At 43.5% G+C, this 19,167-nt stretch overlaps 1 protein-coding gene across 1 annotated transcript; it reads right to left on the minus strand.

Moving 5' to 3' along the window:
* Positions 1-3,534: 3,534 nt before the first annotated feature.
* Positions 3,535-18,548, minus strand: LOC134440367 (C-terminal binding protein 1). Its single transcript, XM_063190420.1, has 10 exons — positions 18,432-18,548; positions 16,352-16,518; positions 15,396-15,550; positions 14,776-14,920; positions 12,641-12,847; positions 9,192-9,406; positions 8,360-8,490; positions 7,426-7,553; positions 6,055-6,175; positions 3,535-3,900 (listed from the first exon to the last, which is right to left on the minus strand). The coding sequence occupies exons 2-10, from the start codon at positions 16,407-16,409 to the stop codon at positions 3,714-3,716; spliced, it is 1,347 nt and encodes a 448-aa protein (XP_063046490.1). The 5' UTR covers positions 16,410-16,518; positions 18,432-18,548; the 3' UTR covers positions 3,535-3,713.
* Positions 18,549-19,167: the final 619 nt, after the last annotated feature.

The following is a 19,167-nucleotide window of genomic DNA, read 5'->3' on the forward strand; positions in this document are numbered from 1 at the left end:
TGGGTCATAAACATTATGTCATACGCATAACGCCCGCGTCAAGTAAAGTGTTACCACTGTTTGCATGCCATGACACATGCCAAAAAGCATCATCATTTATTATGTATACAGATGAACGTTAAAAGATCCCAAAAGTCCTGTATGTCTGTCACACAACTGTAATATTTAAAACAACATCACCACACCTCAATGATGTCATTTCAAGAAACCAAGAGGGCAAAAGCGTTGTGCTTTTGATGCTCAAACATGTAGGGTTTCATTTAGTTAATCTCTTCTTTTCCAGTAAAAAAAAAAAAGATCCAAAAAGTGTTAAGAGTGAGTGACTAGAAGCCTGAGGAGAACTGTACACTTAAGCGGGTCAAGATCGTTCAACTCTTGCACGGGATTGAAGACAAAATCAAATCAAGGGGCAGGGCAAAAAAGCTCAGAGCTCAATACCTCCACACATCTTCTGGTCACAGGTGAGAGATATAGCTGTAATTCAACCCCCCTAACAGGGCCGCAAGAAGAGAGAAGGATTTTTCAAGCATACATTCAACATCTGTTAATGAGGTACTAATATGTTATTCCACTGACACACACATCCACACACATCCACACACGCTTGGGGGTGCACACTCAAAGACCACCAAGAGAGGGGAAAAAAAAGTCATTTGGAAAGTTTTCTTTCAGTGAGCTTTACAATTGTTTTAAGAAAGAAATGAAAAGATGCACATTTGGGGAAACTATGAACACTGCATTTAGCAAGAGCGCGACCAGATGTGAAAATGTGATGTGGTTTTGAACATAAAAAAAAAAATCTAATGTATTAAAACGATGTGAAACTTCTAGCACAGTCAGAGCTGATAAGGCCATTCAATATACTCCTTTGAAATACAAAATTTTACATACTGAAAAGCTATAAGGAAAATGGATGGATATATCACACACTCAATGTATATTCCAAAGGGTATACATATCGAAGTCACAACCAGCACAATTGCCTATGCATAAACTCTAACTGAACTGAACGAGTGTCGACTGTGCACTAGACACTAACAAAAGAAAACAAAACCAGAATGAAAAAACAAAAAATGCTTACAAAAAACAAAACAAAACAAAAACACACATACCCAATATGCAGAAAACAACTGCTCCAAATCTGGGCTTGATGCATGTTACAGCTTAACAAGAGAAAACTCTCAAGACTATGCCACCTGCTGACCAAACCAAAGAACTACAACAGCAGCCGCACTCATGTTGAAAGAGGGGAGATTTCAGAAAGTGGATCAGAAGCAAACCCTGTTAAGCTAACCGGCAGGTAGCAGTAAAACTGCTAAGAGAGGAGCACGGAGCACTCAATTTTTTTGAGTAGGTGACGCCTGAAGGGCTACCTATTAGCAGATTTATCACTTTCTTTAAGTTAAGTTGGTGAGGTTTATCACTTCGCCATATTCTTACCATCTCCCTGGGAGTACTACAGTAGGCTTCCTACTACTACTACAGCTATGCATTGGTAAGTCATACAGATGACGTTAAGTACGTGTGTTGACCTGGGAAAACAGCAGAGAGAGAGAGAGAGAGAGAGAGAGAGAGAGAGAGCGAACGAGAGAGAGAGATGTCACCATGTCAACAAGAGAAGGCCTCATCGGATGTAAAAGAACGTTAAATCAGAGAAAAGCAGACAGAAGGGGACGCTCACAACTGAACCGCGCAACAAGGCCGTTATGCCTTGAGGATAGTGTTGAAAATACAAAGTCCAGCTCCAATCATCATCATCCATTTCAGCAAAAGGGAACCACATGCTTTCTTCCTATATAGCTAAATATATTTATTAATGTTATGCATTTCCAATTGCATTAGTGTAGCTTCACAGCTAGACATACAGATTGGTGCATTATATATACATATCTTCTATTGTTGTATAGCTGTATTGTTATAAAGTTGTAGAGGTTGGCGCATTACATCTCCTATGAACGAGCTATGATGAAAGCAGTAGAGCTTACATACCAGTAACAAACACCGGACTACGTCTGCACACACCCCATCAGAGAGCCGCCGCCCACACACAGTTGACGGTGCTGTCGAAGTGCTCATTGGTGGGACTGTCTGGAAACCTCACTTCGTTAACTACGTAGGTCTGGGCCAGGGCTATAAATTACCAGCCTAAATAATCTGCCAAGCAGCCAAATGTTGTTGAAAATTCAATTTAGCTGGTAGAAGCTTACTAACCACTCTGACTGGCAGTGAGTGTGTGTTTGGTTTGTACGATTAACATCTACTCGGCAAATTTGGCTAGTGATGAAAAAATAATCATTTAGGTTTGTCCATGGAGAGGGCCGGGCGCGAGTCCCATTACTTTTGTACCCTGCTTAGTGCACCAATCGTGGGGGGGGGAGAGATAAACAAGCAATACAACCAACCACCAAGCCCCAGACTCTTTAGCCATTATGAAGGATATGACGTCATGATTTTTTTTTTACAGGAAATGGGATTTTTCGGCCGCCACAAGTCACACTGTGAACCCCAAGTGAAACGGGCACTCCTGAGCATTAGATGAAGAAAAAAAATAACTTCAGAAGGTGAAAAAAAAGGCACGTAACACACGTACGCACAGACACACACGCTCACGCACACACACGTTACAGGACTCAGAGCATAATGTAAGAAATGGCAGAAATAGTCGCTTTGAAATACGGTGAATAGGAAAGAGTAGTAAAAATAGAGTTTAGTGTGGTGAAGCAGGAGTAGGACACCGACCAGCCATCCAACCCAGACATACGGACTCAGGCAGACAGTAACCAGCCATCCAACCTAGACATGAGGGGTTCTTTCCAACTTGCCGACTTCCACCCTCTCTTGCCTCCTTGTGGCCACATGATGACGTTACCGACAACAGAATTGCATTTCAAAATCTCTCAAAAGCTCAATTCTAATGTCATATACTCATTTGCAAAAGTGGGATGGTGAAAGAAGAATAGTCCCCCAAAAGTTGTTGTGGCTAGGCTGACAGCTGGGAAACACAAGCACAGGCAGAGGATGGGAGTCCACATATTGGAAAGCACCCACCGACTCAGGCATCAACCAGCCATCCACCCAGAAATACGGACTCGGGCAGACACTAACCAACCACCCACCCAGAAATACGGACTCGGGCAGACACTAACCAACCACCCACCCAGACATACGGACTCAGGGAAGATAATTTGGATGGGCAAAACTGATGAATGAGAAAGAAGATGGTTAAGAAATACTGTTTGAAAAAGAAAAGGGGTGGGGGAAAGGGGGGGAATGGGGGCGTTAAGTGTTCATTAAAGCACACCAAGCTCACTCGTCAGTAAAATAACGCAGTCTTCACAAAAAGACTTATTGCTCGAGGTGGGGCTGAATGCGAGGGGACCAACCAAAAAAAAAAAAAGAAATAATAAAATTAAATGAAAGGATAGAGGGGTGAGGAAAAATCCTGCACAACGCGCGGTCTATGCACTTGGAATACTAGGAGAGAAAAAAAAAAAACAACATAAGCAACATGATTTTCAGAGAGAACGAGCGAGAACAAGAGAAAGGCAAAAAAACCGACAAAAAAAACCAAAACAAAAACTGCATGTTGAGAGAACAAGAGAGAGAGAAAGAGAGAGAAAGAGACATTATAATAATAAAGAGTACTACTAATAATAACAACAATAACAATGATAATGGCCTTGGCTGCTGGAATGTAGGGTTGGAGAAGGCTGCTACTGGTCGGAGGGGTTGTCTCTGTCCGAGTCTGCTTTCGCGGGCTGGCCGGGCGAGGGGGTGTGGGGCAGCTGGGTAACGGGGGTGATGGCGTGCGCCATGGGCAGAGACGCCGCCACCAGGCTCTCCACGCCCGCCCCCGAGCCGGGCAGGCTGCCCGCCACGCCAATCAGGCCTGCAGGGAACCTGCAGGACGCACACAAGAGAGAGAGACACAAGAAGAGATAAAAAGCATTAGCTAAATCAAATATTACACAGGAGGGACACATGACATGAGCACTATCTAATCAGGCCCGTTGGACACACAAGAAAAGAGACGCAAGAAAAACACATTAGCTAAACCAAGTATTAAAGCGATGGTTCGGAGTAGAATCACCCTAATGCCATTTGAACCGTGACACCCATCCACCTTTACACCCGAAGTGTTTTCTGCCGCAGACTTACATCAACAGAGTTGCCGTGTTATTCGATGTATATTCCGGTTAGCTTGACTCAAGCGCATATGGATACTGGGCACCGTCTCCAAACTTTCCCCACAAAAATAACATGTCATGACACCAAACTTCTGCAGTAGCACAAATATGGTCTGTACTCACGAAACGAAGCATTTGGAAGTTTGGAAATAGTCCAGGAGTTTAGTATTATCAACACAAGCTGAATAGCTTCTCTGCTGCTAAAGCTGTGCCAACGTTACTTCCGTCATATGAGACAAGCCCGTAAAAGTCTTCAACAAACTTCCAGACGAGAGTGTTAAAAAAGTTTTCACTGAATTGTGATTAAGGCTTATATTTTCAAGGCAATACTTAAAAGATATTTCAAATCTTACCTACTATCAATTAGACAAGGATTTTCGTTATCAATACTGATGCTGAATTCACTTTTCATTGTGCATATTATGAGCTTCGTTGAGGACTCTTACATGCTTGTCTTAGATGACGGAAGTAACGTTGGCGCAGCTTTAGCAGCAGAGAAGCTATTCGGCTTGTGTTGATAATAATAAACTCCTGGACTATTTCCAAACTTCCAAATGCTTCGTTTCGTGAGTACAGACCATATTTGTGCTACTGCAGAAGTTTGGTGTCATGACATGTTATTTTTGTGGGGAAAGTTTGGAGACGGTGCCCAGTATCCATATGCGCTTGAGTCAAGCTAACCGGAATAAACATCGAATAACACGGCAACTCTGTTGATGTAAGCCTGCGGCAGAAAACACTTAGGGTGTAAAGGTGGATGGGTGTCACGGTTCAAATGGCATTAGGGTGATTCTACTCCGAACCATCGCTTTAATACAGCAGAGATGGACTTAACATTATGAAAAGCTAGGCAACTGCCAAGGGCCCTGACCAAATCTGCCCTCCATAGGGTCCCCCAACTTTCACACCATAGTGAAAAGGATTTGAATCATTTGAACTGTCCAGTTGCAACACAATACACTACCAGTTCATAAGACATTACACAGGGGGGAGACAAGACAATGACATTAGCCACAACAAGACATTACAAGACGGATTTTACCCTGTGAAGGAAATAGAACATTATTGGTTTGAGTACACAGGACAAGGCGTGACTATGACCGTTTGCTGTGGTGATTACGCCAGGCATGCTACCCTGTACGTCAGGAGTGGGGAACCTATGTCTCGAAGGGCCGGTTGCGGCCCATGAGTCCGTTTAATCCGCCCTCCGATACAGTTTTAATGCAGCTTCACATGAAATATGACATACTTTGTAAAGGAAACTTAGAAAAGACATTTGCAATACAATTCATTTATATTCAGGGGACCTAGAGAAGGTGGGGTCTGCTTTTAACAATTTAAGGTGGCTACTTTCAATATAGGCCTTAAGTGCAGGGGGCAATCCTGGTTAGTGTTCGTAATACGGCCCTTGGAGGACTTTTACGGAGGACTTGTTGACACACAAAAGGTTCTTTCCATTATCCTGACTCCTGTCTTCGACCTGCGCTTGTGGCCTCATGTTTCCCTGAAGTTTCCATGCTGTCAGCTTAGCCACAACAAGTTTTTTTGGGGGGAGTTTTCCCCATTCGACAGCCGGATTGCAAAGGAGAAAATGACCGTTGAACCGGGAGTTTGTAAGATATTGAATTAAACGTCTGTCATCAATGATGTCTTCTGACGTCATCTTGACACCACAAGCACAAGGGAGTTAGGATCATGGAAAGTACCCAGCCTCTCCGTTTGGCCAAACCTGCACCTGTGTAGGCTGCTGCCAGTCGTGTTCTCTCGGACTGTGTGCGTTCGTGCATGGATGCGTGTGTCAAACATGCTACACTCACCTTTCACCCATGCCTTCATTATCTCTCTCTCTCTTACACACACACCTCACCTGTATGCTGCAGCTCCGTTGACCTCTGGGTGCACCGCGGTAGTTTCCATGCCCGTCCACTGGGAGGTGCTCATCAAATACTCCTTATTCACACAGTTCTTCAGGCTGTCTGGAATCCTACCTGTGTACATTACGTTACATCACATCACATCACATCAGACAGGCGCCTTTTATCGAAAGTCCTTACAATCAAGCACATGCTGTTAATCATAAGATACATCACTTGTAGCTACAAAGTGTGCAGGAAATATACAGAATAAGTGCAGAAGCCAAGTGTTTTTTTTTTAAGGTTCGTTAGCACAACTGAGTAAGAAACGTCAAACATAACGCATATAATTACTGATGCATATCTCCAATATAGAAGAGTTCACAAAACGTTCTGCTGTAGTGAAAATAATGATGCTTATTTTTTAATGTCCAAGGTTGTAAAACCAGAGCAGAACTGTGATGAGATTTTTTTTTTCTTTAAAGATAACATTACCAAACCAAACAAATAAATGTCTAAGCTTCTTCAGCGACCTATGCTGAAAGTAGGGCAACAGGGGGGAAAAAAAACATTTCTTATTTTTTCCTTAGGCATTCTTTTATACCCAGCACTCACAACTACTTTTTGGGGGCATTTTTGGCCTTTATTACGATAGTGCAGAGAAGAGTTGGACAGGAAGTGAGGGGGGGGGGGGGGGGGGGGGGGGGGGGGGAGAGAGAGAGAGAGAGAGAGAGAGAGAGAGAGAGAGAGAGAGAGAGAGAGACAAGGGTCGCCAAAGGACCCAGGTCGGAATCAGGAACCAGGGTCAATCGCGTAGCAGACGAGTGCCCTACAGTTATAGTGCCAGGGTAGGGCCGCACCTCACACTGTGACTACCAAATCCAATTGAGACCATAGAATCTTCACAAGAGTAAGAGTATGCACATCCCACCTCTCTGAGGCCAAGTGCGGGACAAAGGCGCATCTGATAGTGGAAAAGAGTAGACGTCCGCACACTGTGGCACCGCTTTGAAAATGTATTCAGGTCATACAACGTTTCGACCCAGCAGGACCACAGTGCAGGGGTGATAGTGAAAAAAAATCCTGAGCCTGAACTTTTTCCCCTGCTCTAACAACGACGACAAGATACTGCATAGTGACGTAACGTAGGCCTATTTTGACACATTATTCAAACATTTAATAGCCTGTGTATGACCATTATTCAAGCCTGATAGAAGAAAACCCTGAACCTGTAACACTTTCTGAGATAAGAATAACCTAATGGCTAATTATTATCAATGTTTTTATTTTTGCAAACTCTGTCAAGCCTGAAATCAGGCATGGAGCCTGAATACCATCAGCCCTGCACAGTGTGCTGACTTCTCTTTTTACCAATAAAGACCAACCTGTGATGGCGCGCCTCATCTCGCGGGCTGCCTCCTCCCGGGCCTCTATGGACGCCTGCTCGCTGTACCAGGAGGTGTGGGGGGTGCAGATCAGGTTGGGGGCGTCCTTCAAGGGACCCTGGGAGAAACTGACGACACACACACACGGGAGAGTGTCAAATATGACCAGATTTCACCACACAGGTACGGGAACATAACCAACACACACGCACGCGCACACACAAAATTGTCTTGGTGTGGGAGGGGGCATCCTTCAGCTGACCCTGGGAGAAACTGAGGTATGGGGAAGTGTAAATATGAGCAGATTTCACCCATTTGGGTACGTTGACAGGAGGTGTGGGCGTTACAGATCAGGTTCAAGACCTTCCCAACATGCACCTGAAGAGTTCCATCTCGTGTACGCCAAAGGTTGCTCTGATGTCACAGATAAAGATTTAAAGGTAAAGTATTTTCAGTAGTTTATTTCCAGAATTCATGCTGCCCGTTCACATGAGCAGCATAGTTGCAACACCTACTCCGGCCACCATCCTACATGCAGCACCTTTATGCCTTGTTCACAACACCAAGAGCGAACTACGCTGCCTTGTAGCGGAGGTAGCAGGAGTTTCGCATGAATTCGCTTTATTCGCTCTGGACGTGACAATGACATGTTGGACTTAGCTTATCACATAACAGCTGTGGCTTGACAGCCTGGGACATTCGGAAAAATGAACATTCCAATTGGTTGTCGCCGAACCACGTCAGCTCATAACCATAAGACATTAATCGTTAAAATTCACTCTGTTCGCTCAGTTCACTTTGCTTCTGGCAAATTCGCTCTGGTAGCCCATTTCGCTCACCCCCCATAGAGAAATAATGACTTTTGCCGCTCAGTTAGCGTAGGTTGCTTTGGACGTGGACGAGGCATCAAGATAGGCTGTTTGCAGGCCCTCACCTGAAGGGTTCTGTCTCGTGTACGTCGAGGGCAGCTCCGCGTATCCTGCCCTCCTTCAGGGCCTGTGCCAGGGCCTTCTCGTCCACCAGCCCTCCCCTCGCCGTGTTCACCAGGAACGCACCCTGACGCATCTGCAACACAGGGGGGAAAAAAAACCATGACGTTACATGACAAATTATATGAAGAACTCTTTTCCAAAATGAGATATCCACCATTTTTGACTTTTTGCATTTTAATATTGGAACTGACTGTTAAGAAGTCCTATCGTCTATGTGTGACTTCTTGCCATCTTCTGTGCATCACGATTTCTCGGTTCGATACAATAGTTACAGTCCTACTATTTAGTAAATGACATGAAAAGAACAAATTTGGCAATAGGCAGCAGTTTCTAATGAGCAGCAGCATAGCTGCAATTCCTACTCTGGCCACCATCCTACACAGTGCAGATTTAGTACCGGTAAATGGTTTACATCTACGGTGGGTGAGCGCTAGCCTGGCGATGCCATCCTATATACTTCCACCCAAAGATGTACATAGTCTGGCCAAACCCTCCTAGCTCAGTCCACTCACGGTTNTGTCAATCGACCAGCCAATCAGCGAACAGGTGAGAGTGGTGATCTCACCCGCGAAGTGATTGGTTAAGGTAACACTATACACACTTTTGTCTTGTTATTTGAATGCTTTAGGAACACTGTATTGTAACAGTCATGCTAATAAAGCACAATTTGAATTTCAATTTGAATTCAGAACTAAGGACAGATTCCTCTTAGCTTTTGCCAGACAGCTTAGCTTTTGTCAACAGTTGGCTTTCGCCCAGGCTAGTCGTGCGCACCTGTTTGATGGTGAAGTCGTTGATGAGGTGGTGGTTGTGCTCGTTGAGGCTGCAGTGCAGGGATACGCAGTCCGAGTGGATGAGGAGATCTTGCAGGGTGGCCATGCGCTGCAGACCCAGCGAGCGCTCCACGCCGTCCGCCAGGTAGGGGTCGTAGAAGATCACCCCGAAACCAAACGCCTTCGCTCGCAACGCAACCGCCTGGCCCACACGACCTACAGGCAAAACAACATCAACATACATTAGTAGTTGACTATCCATCCATCCGTCACCCCAAAACCAAACCAACTTTTTTCTATGAGAGAAAGAAACTCCAAACTCCACCCACCCAATGCAAAGGAAAGTGCTCAACTTTGGTCTCCTAAGGGGCCATCGTCCCCTCCTCCTTCTTTTGTTTTTGTGGTTTGGTGATGGCTTGCACAAGCTTTGCGCTACTGCCATCTACAGCTAGCCTGGTCCTGACCATCCCATAATAGTACTAGTGCAGGTTCAGTTGTAAGTTTAGGAACATTTCATATAGATTTTTCCATTCAGCATTTTTTTTACTTCTAGGACCCCCCCGAATACAAATCCACCTGTTTCCAATTTTTTCCTTAATATTTAGTGGGAAATCCAAGATGTCCGCCATTGTGTACAGAACATTCGCCATTAATGCTGTTTTAAGGATTGAATTTCTTCAGTTAATCTTTTTTTTAATTTCCAGGACAACATTTCGTAGAAAACCACTTGTTTCCAATGTTTTGCTTGTTTTTTAGTGGGACATCATATTTGGCAAAATTGGCATATTTAGTATTTTTTTTAAGTCTATTCAGCCATTGTTGGCTTTTATTGGTAAGATTTGTTACATGACTGAAGTCAGCCATCACATAAACTAAATCCATTACAAAATCCAAAATGGCCGTCATTTCATATAGCAAAATCAATATTAGCATAATGCTTTCAGGTCTATAAAGCAATTCATTTGTGAATTTAAGCACATAAGATTTTGTGCAGGTCCAAATTATTGTTCAAACAAAAATTACTATGAATCAATTAATGTACAGTACCTGTTATGCAGTGCTACCTGTACAGTAGCATTGCATATACACTGGTTTGGCTGCCTATGTCAAGGCCAAGGCCTACAAAGTTGCTTCAGGGTCGGCTTCAGCTTATCTGAAGGCTATGAAACCAAATGTTCTACCTGGGATGCTGCATTCCTCCAATTCCAACAATCTTGCCATGCTCTCAGACTGCTCACAGAACTAGGCTCTTTGGCATGACAGTCAGTGTACACCCATGACCCTAGTAATGGCCACACTATCATACTTTTGTAAGACCTTTGGCATCATGAAGTATTGGTGGCACAAGTGTGAATGTAAATTGTGTCTACCTCCAGAAATGTTGGGCCCCACAAAAGATTTGATTTTTGGGCCCCCATAAGCGCCCCTGTCAGTGCTGTCAGTGCTGTCAGTGCCTTGGCCCTTAGAATCTGTAACATCTTTCCCCCTCTAGTGGCGCCCATGTCTGTGTCAATGATGCTACAGAGTATTCTCTCTATATTAATGTGTGGAATGAGGTAGTCCTATTGCCCACTCTTCTGGATAGTTCTATGAAATGAATTAATAGGATTTTTTGTACTTCCTGATCAGTCTATAGAGTTTAGTTGGAGGCAACTGGCCTTTTTTTGCAACTGGCAAATTGCAAGCCAATCTTTGCGCACAACATTTAAGGTGTGTCACCCCAAACTTCAGATGTTCTACCTCCGAGACTGAGGCATCGTGAGGATGGACAGAGGGCTCCACTCCTGTCATAAATCACACCGGCTCCACCTGCTGCTATGCTATTGAGATAAGGGGTCAGTTCAGATATAGATGAGATCTAGGTTATTTGCTAGTTCAAGGGTTTTTGGACACCATGTTGAATTTTGGCAAAATATGAGATAAATGTTGATAACATTTCATGTAATGATGACAGTTATGTGCCTATCAAAATATTACCAATAGTCGTACAATACTGCAGAATGGCTTAATAGACCGTAGCCCCTTAATGCACGCCTTACCTCCTCTGGCATGCTGTAATAGTCATTGAAAGTTAACTACCATAGCACTACAATACTATGACATGACACAGGGCCTTTAGTAATGCACTACGGCTTGGTCATTGCCATTCTGGTAACAGCAAATTTATAACGCCATGTCTTAATGGGTTAAAACACCAAAATGTCCTTATTTTGCTATATTGTCAGCAATCTTGGATTTTGCTTATGAAAGTTAAAGGGAAAATAAAAACAAGTTGTTTTGTATTCAGAGGGGGTCCTACAAATAAATAGGATAAGACACATTATCTGGTCATAAAAAGAGCCGTTCAATGCCTTTTCTGATGTCATGTTGAATTTTTACAACAGATTGAATAATTTTTGAATGAAGTTCATGTAATGACTGACTGAACAGTCCTTTATCCATCGTGAATATTACAAATACAAGAAAAAAAACAATGACTTTAGAGACCTTAAAACACCAAATACATCATTTATGCTACTTTGTACATGTCATGTCAGCCATCTTGGATTTTGGTACTAAAACTTAAGGGGCGGGGGTGGAAACAGGTTGTTTTTTGTTCAGGGGGTGTAAGAAATATAAAAAACACCAATTCCAAAAATGTATATGACATGTTTCTTTCAATTACATTCAATTGTGTTAGAATATGACCATATATCCGCCATCTTGGATTTTGGGCGTTTCCACTTCAGAAAAAAATTGGAAACAGGTGGATCCGAAGACTATGGGGTCTGTAGTTGATAAAAAAACACAAATTGAAAAAATCTATATGAAATGTTCCTAAACCTTATTTTTGGGACAATTGAACCTGCACTATACCATTTAATTTCGTATTCATGGTCTGGAGCTTGTGTGATCTGACGCGATTGCAGGAAGCGAAGTTTACACTCAGTTATGGTTTGAAATGATTGGACACCTCTCACCCAATTGCCGACAGTTACTCAACAACAACATAGCGCAGACTAGAGCCATTGGCGCAGACGTTTACGTCACGAGTGACCTCCCCTATGTAGGGCGATTAATCACTTATTGGCTGTTTTCTAGGGAAAGTTCGGCATCAAGATCCTACCGCTGCAATCGCTCCACAGAAAACAAGAGTCAGACTAGTAGTGGAGCCAATCCTTTGGTGGAAGTACGTAGGATGGCTCGCGAGGCTAATCTACAGCGCCAATGGGGGGTCATCCCTATGTTCCCCGGGTCCCATGTTCCTCAGGTCCTATGTTCCCCTCTACCTCCTACTCTCCACCCATCAGTCCATTCTTCCATTCATCGCTTCCTCCATCTGTCCATCCATTCCTTTTTATCGATCCACCCACCCGCCACATCCATCCATCCGCGTTCCTCCATTCATTCATTCATTCCTTCCTTCCTCCTCCCTCCCTCCTTTCATCCATCCATCCATAGATCTCTCACCCAGGCCAATGATGCCCAGCGTCTCTCCTCTGATGCGTGCTGCCCCGCCGGCCACCTCTCTGATCTGTTCGACGCTGGAGGCGCGGGTGCCCTCCCGGAGTGCCTGGTGCATCCATGTGACGCGGCGGTACAGGTTCAGGATCAGGCACATGGACGTGTCAGCAGTCTCCTCCACGCACGACGCCGGCACGTTGCACACCGCAATGCCTGTGGAACGGAATGGGGGAGGGGGAGAGAAAGAGAGGGAGAAGGAAAAAAAAGAAAAAGAAAGAGTGAGAGAGAGAGAGAGGAGGAGGGAAGAATATGGCAAAATGGTTAGAAAGAACAATGGAACATTCTAAAAGATTAGAATAGAACAGAAAGCTTTTGTTGCTATACGCCGCCATGCATGACGAGAACCATAACTCAAGCCCTCTAACATGTGATCAATTTATGTACGAGACAGAACAATTGAAAAAGGAATAAATAACATTGCAAATAAGAGTGGAAAGTGGTTTGTAGGAGTCAGGGCCAGGGTTTAGGTAAAGTGATGCAACAGGTACACATGAGGTGGACAGAATAAACACACAAAAAATGAACGTTTGAGAACAGGGAACAGAAGACAGGCTTGTGCAAGTAGGCTACATCTTGATGTTATGAATTTAGACCATGTTACGATCGCTCCCAATACAGAGTACTCTCTTGTTTTTAAGGATTATCATTACTGTGTGCGTGTGTACTCTCACTTGAAGCCCGGACAATTGGCGCCGTACGGCCGCCTCCAGAGATGGTGTGTGAATGTGTATGTGTGTATATTTGAGAGCGCTTTGATTCAACTCCATAGTTGTGATACTGTGCTATATAAATACATGCTGTATTGTATTGTATTGTATTCCAGCATGAACTCCAAAAATTCGGTGCTCCTGGACACGGATGTTAAGGACACGAAAGCCGTGTCCAGAAGCACGGATTTTGCCAAAATTCGGTGCTCCTGGACACGGAATAGTTTTCCTTGATGGGCACACGGAAGTGCTTTCGATACATACCAAATGCCATTCCTAAACAAAATAATGCTACAGCAATTGTTGTGCCCTGAGCAAAACATTCCCTAACCTTAACCTGTTACATATTTTTGAGAAATACCTTTTCCAGTTGGTTGATAGGCTATCAAATTCATATAATGAATGAAAGAATACTAGCTGTGCCCAGACCAAAACAATCCCCAACTCTAACCTGAGTAAGAATTTTTTTTTTTTTTTTTGAAAAAACATTTGAAATTAGAAAAACACAAGACAGTGGAAACATAGAACTGTGGGAGTATAGAGAGAGCACTTCTGTGTGTCCATCACGGAAAATAATTCCGTGTCCAGGACCACGGAATTTTGGCAAAATCCGTGCTCCTGGACACAGATTTCGTATCCTTAAAGGAACAGACCACCCTTTTTTTATTTTCACATATTTGCAGTATTTCCCAGCATCGTTCATGAATGTGCATATCATTTTCTTCTCTGTGTTTTCAGTACTTAGATTTATTGGATCAGAATTATTAGCATAGCTTAGCATAATCACTGAAAGTAACTGGTATCTTTAGCATCAAGCCACAAGTGATCACTGGACCGAATTAAATTGCTGTTTTACACTCTGGTGAATGTTACATTCATTTTAAAGTGGTTTAGAAGTACATTTGATGGTGTTTTATTTTGTACCATAGACCTGCATTACTATGCCTAATTTGGGTATACTGTCAAACGGGGCAATGCAAACACATAGACGAAAATTATATGCACGTTCATGAATAATGCTTGGAGATACTGCAATTATGTGAAAATCAAAAAAGGGTGGTCTGTTCCTTTAACATCCGTGTCCAGGAGCACGGAATTTTTGGAGATCATCTTGCGTATTCTATTGTATTGGATGACATGGAGACTCACATGTAAAACAGGGAGAATGGAAAAACAAGATCTTCCATGTTTACTGTGCACTTTGAGATTGTGATGATGGTGTGTTACGGTACAAAATTGCACAGCTCCAGTCAAAGTCATCAAGCAGAGAAAAGGAGGGGGAAAATAAGACGAGGAAAAAAAGTATGACAAGGGGAAAAGGGAACGCAGACACAAAGTGATGCAAGCGAGAGCAACGTGTGTTTTGTGCCTCACCTAACTCTGCGGCTGCTTTGATGTCCACGTTGTCAAAGCCGCTCCCAATTCTCACAATGACTCGAAGACCCTTAAACTTCTCAAGGTCGTCTCGAGAGAGAGTAATTGTGTGGTAGAGCAGTGCACCGACCGCCTCATTCAGAACCTGAGCAAACGAGTTAAAAAACAAGCATGTTTATCTTGTTCTCAGATGCCTTTCCTTAGCAACAAAAACATCAAGTTTAATGTTTTTCATTTTCTTTTATTCTAATTATCATCCCTTCAGAACCTGCAGGGAGGAATTAAAAAAATAAGCATGTGCTGTTTTCAGATGTTAACTCCAAATACGTGTCCTGTTACATGTTACATATATTCAGGGTTGCAAATTAACAAAAGAACCACCCAAATGGTGGTGAAATTTCGGTTTGGATGGTAGAAAAGACAAACTTACTAGACAGTTTGACCTATTAGTGACTGTGTGTTATATGCTAATGATGGGAAAAGATCAATATTAAGCTTATTGTCACCAAAATGGTACTGACCAGGTCTTCATTGTTGATCTAAGACTCTCTACATAAGTAAGAGGTTAATACTGGTGTGTGGATTTTCATTTGGTTTTTGAAGCCAACGGCTCAACGTACCTTTTCGTGTATCTCCTGTGTGGACTGGGCATCACAGAAGGCAACGGTGGCGACGTCCTTGAGGATGGGCATCTCCACGGTGCAGTCGCGCCCATCCAGCAGCGCCACCAGGGGGCGAGGGTGCATCGGCCCGTTCAGGATCGGCGGCCGGATGCCTACATACAGAGAAGAAGGAGTTAGAGAAGAGCGATATCCTCCGCGCTCCTGCACTTCACAATCTGGTGCGTCACGGGAAAGGACTAGTAGATGCAGGGAAAGAAAGGAGTCACCGGAGCATCTTCAGATATGGAGGTCTACTTGTTTTATTGGGCAAGTGCCAAGACTAACGTTTCAACGCTCTCACATCTTCTTCAGAGTCAAGAGAAGAAGCAGTGTTTTCACTAGTCAAGGGGTGCATTCCAATATGCAGACTCCGTCCTCTGTCTGTGCTTGTGGCCTCGCGTTTTGCTGACACCCCGCCTCCGTGGAGAAAACAATTACGTTTCCCCGCTGTCAGCCTAGCCACAACAATTTTTGGGGGGACTATTCTTCATTCGTATCCCTTTTGCAAATGAGAAAATGACATTAGAATTGAGCTTTTGCGAGATATTGAAATGCAATGCCGTTGTCGGTGACGTCATCAGGAGACCACGAGGAGGCAGTGAGCAAGGAAGGACAGGAGTCCCCATATTGGAATCCACAAAAGGTGGTGTGAGGTTAGCCAGTATCAAACATGTGTGCCTATTATCATTGGAAAAGCTATAACTTTGCAGATCCATATTAATCCAAAAAGGTTTAACTTCTTAGTTCACCTCAAACCCTTTAAATCTTGCTTTTTGTTTGCATGTGTGGAGCATTCTTGCACTTTTTAGTAAAAAAAAAAAAATTAAAAAGTTTAACTGTATGCAACTTCTTGGAGCGTCATTCAAGTTTAATTCTTGCATTTTAGTCTGTTTTTCAATGTTTATTTGGCTGACCTTCGCAGATGCGGTCCAGCCTCTGCCGCTTGACTTTGTGCTTGTCCATGAGGGCCATTGACTGGCTATGGAGAGGTCGTCCGGGAGACCAGCACTAGGCAGCCAACACAGATGCAGGAGCCCACTACACCGCAATATTCCCAGAAGCACACACTCTCCAGAGGGACCTGGGGAACACACAAACACACAATACAACATCAGGAGAGAGTAATGATATTAATGAAATCCCTAGGTCCCCACAGGGTCGGAGACACACACACACACACACACAGACACACACAGACACACACACACACACACAGACACACACAGACACACACACAGCTGAGTAATGACTGACATCATATCTGAAACTGACCTGTGTGTTTTCACGGGTGTTGCAATGTTCAGGGAAGGGACTACGGGCAATACTGAGTCAATACATTTGTTTTTGTACCAGTAAGAGATCGGTTATTTCCCGCTCAAGGGTGTTGCTGTAATGCTGTTACCTTTGAGAAGGGTGTATTTGAAATGTCACTCACATTATTCTAATCCCGTTACCTTTCAGAAGGGTATTATTTGACAACTCAAATTATTCTAAAACATCAATAAACATGATGCCAGAAAAAAACACAACAAACCCTTGCAATTCAAGTTACAAAACATGTTTTCTCACAAATGCATCAGTGATCCAAAACTATCATGCCCGCGTACGCCAATTGGCATATGGACCATCTGACAGGGCGACATACGGTCCAGATTTAGCTGTTGCTTGAAGTGGGCTGCTACTACTACGATGCGGTTTTGTCACAACGAACAAGAAGTTATAGTTGGGTGGTTTGGTGAGAATTTCTGCATCATTACCATATCTGGCCAGCCTGGCATTTGCCCGACACAGAACCAACCAACACAACAGTAGCGGGAGAAGCCTTCATTCACACGACACAATGCTGGTTGTGAGAACCCGCCCGTTCTGTGCCCCAAGCACACACAATGTAGCTTTGCAAAACATGTTTGTTTCCCATTCCCAAATCTTCAGCTACAATTGATCATAGTGCACACAGCCAACAGTGAACGTGATAGTCTAAGATAAACGGAGTCAATACAATTGGACCCAAATCGGTCAGCAACAAAACCACAGCCATCGGAGTTCAGACATTTTTGTTCTTGGACCCGAACACTGAACTGCCGCTAACCCTAGCCATAACAAACGTGGGCCACAGTAATTTACACGCCTTGGAATAATAGTAACCCGTGCCTTCGCGGAGGGTGAGAATATATGACAGACACTTTTACACTGTACCAACTCATGCATCTTGGCAGATGCAAAAATAAAAACACAAGACAAACCATCCGAAATGGCTAGTTAGCACACCTCGACAGTGGATGAATTAACGTTAGCCAAACCCCCCAAGCCTGTAGTGAAAATGAACAGGCACCAAACTTTGAAAGGAGAACTGCCGTCAAGATTGTACAACCAACAATGGCGCACGCATTCATTAAAATTGGGCAGTCTGGTAAAACTGTGGACGACGTTTTCTTACCCTATGTGAAACAATTTTAAGTAAGATGATTCACCTGCTGACCAGGCTAACCAAGAAGGCCAGTGAGCTAATAAAACAACGGTTGGCAAGCTATCCTAGCATAGCTACATTCCTCACCTCGCTAGTGTTAAATACCGTTCCCGTTAGCAGCACACCCAAGCCCCAAGCTAGCAAACTTGCAGTGACAATGTCTGCATCGCTTGCAGATAATGTCAAAACACAGGTGGTCCTTTCATTTTACAAGACGTTAATGTCCAGCAGAATACGTCTAAAACCAACGAACATATCAAAATGCAGCAAATCACACAACGCACAAACAAATGTGTAGTATAACAGTCGCACGAATAAGCTTTTGTGCCGCGGGTATGCTGTGACGTTATGAATGTGAGTTGGGTTATCATTGCTAGCCTAAATGGACGTTGCTAACAGAAGCGGCAGGATAGCCTGCTCGTGTTAGCTGTATTTGTAATCTGCAATTAAAACATGTGCCAAAATGCAGATTCACGCTCAGAAGTGATGCATGTGATGTTTATGTGTTACACAACAAGAGGACTTACGCAAACCTGGAGCACTATTTATGAATGTTCCCCTGAAAAGAGCGGGACTAGAACAGTTACAGACGCCTGGAATCTTCCCGTCTTTCGATTGCCATGGAATCGAGAACGGAATTTGAGAATGGAGGAAGTACAAAGTCTGGAAGGAAGAACTACGGTGAGTGGGTCTTTTTGCCATTTCAATTATTCGGTCGCCCCCATCTGGTTAGGATGAATTTGACTCTGACTTTTATTCTTTAGTTTTGGCAGATGCTATTTCTCTTTTTGTCTGAAATATTTTGTGGACACAAAGGGCAGATTTCCCCACCACACAGCAGCACAGACTATCAATTAAAATGTCTTTTTTTTAGCCTAATAAGATGATGTTAGTGTTAGTTAGTTAGTTAGTAGGCAGTTAGTTTCAACAAGGATGTTAGTTGGGTAAGTAGGCCTAATGGTTTTAAATAATTTCTACACTTTACTTAAAATGTGTAGGCCTGTGTAAGGAAATGCACATATACAATGCTTGAATGGGAATGTTCACAGTAGGGTATAAGACCACCAGCTAGCTCACTCAAAAGGTGACGCACAGCATGCACACGTCTTACTGCAAAAATGCAGCCAGAATTTAATCTAAATTACAAATAGGATTGGTTAAGCATCTTTTTGTGTTACCTTGGCATGCATGTGCTTCGACGGTCGAAAAGTGTTATAAAGCCAGGCAGTGCATAGCAGCAATGTTTATTGTTGTCATAAAATA

This window comes from Engraulis encrasicolus, chromosome 23 (assembly GCF_034702125.1).
Source record: "Engraulis encrasicolus isolate BLACKSEA-1 chromosome 23, IST_EnEncr_1.0, whole genome shotgun sequence".
Classification (NCBI taxonomy): domain Eukaryota; kingdom Metazoa; phylum Chordata; class Actinopteri; order Clupeiformes; family Engraulidae; genus Engraulis; species Engraulis encrasicolus.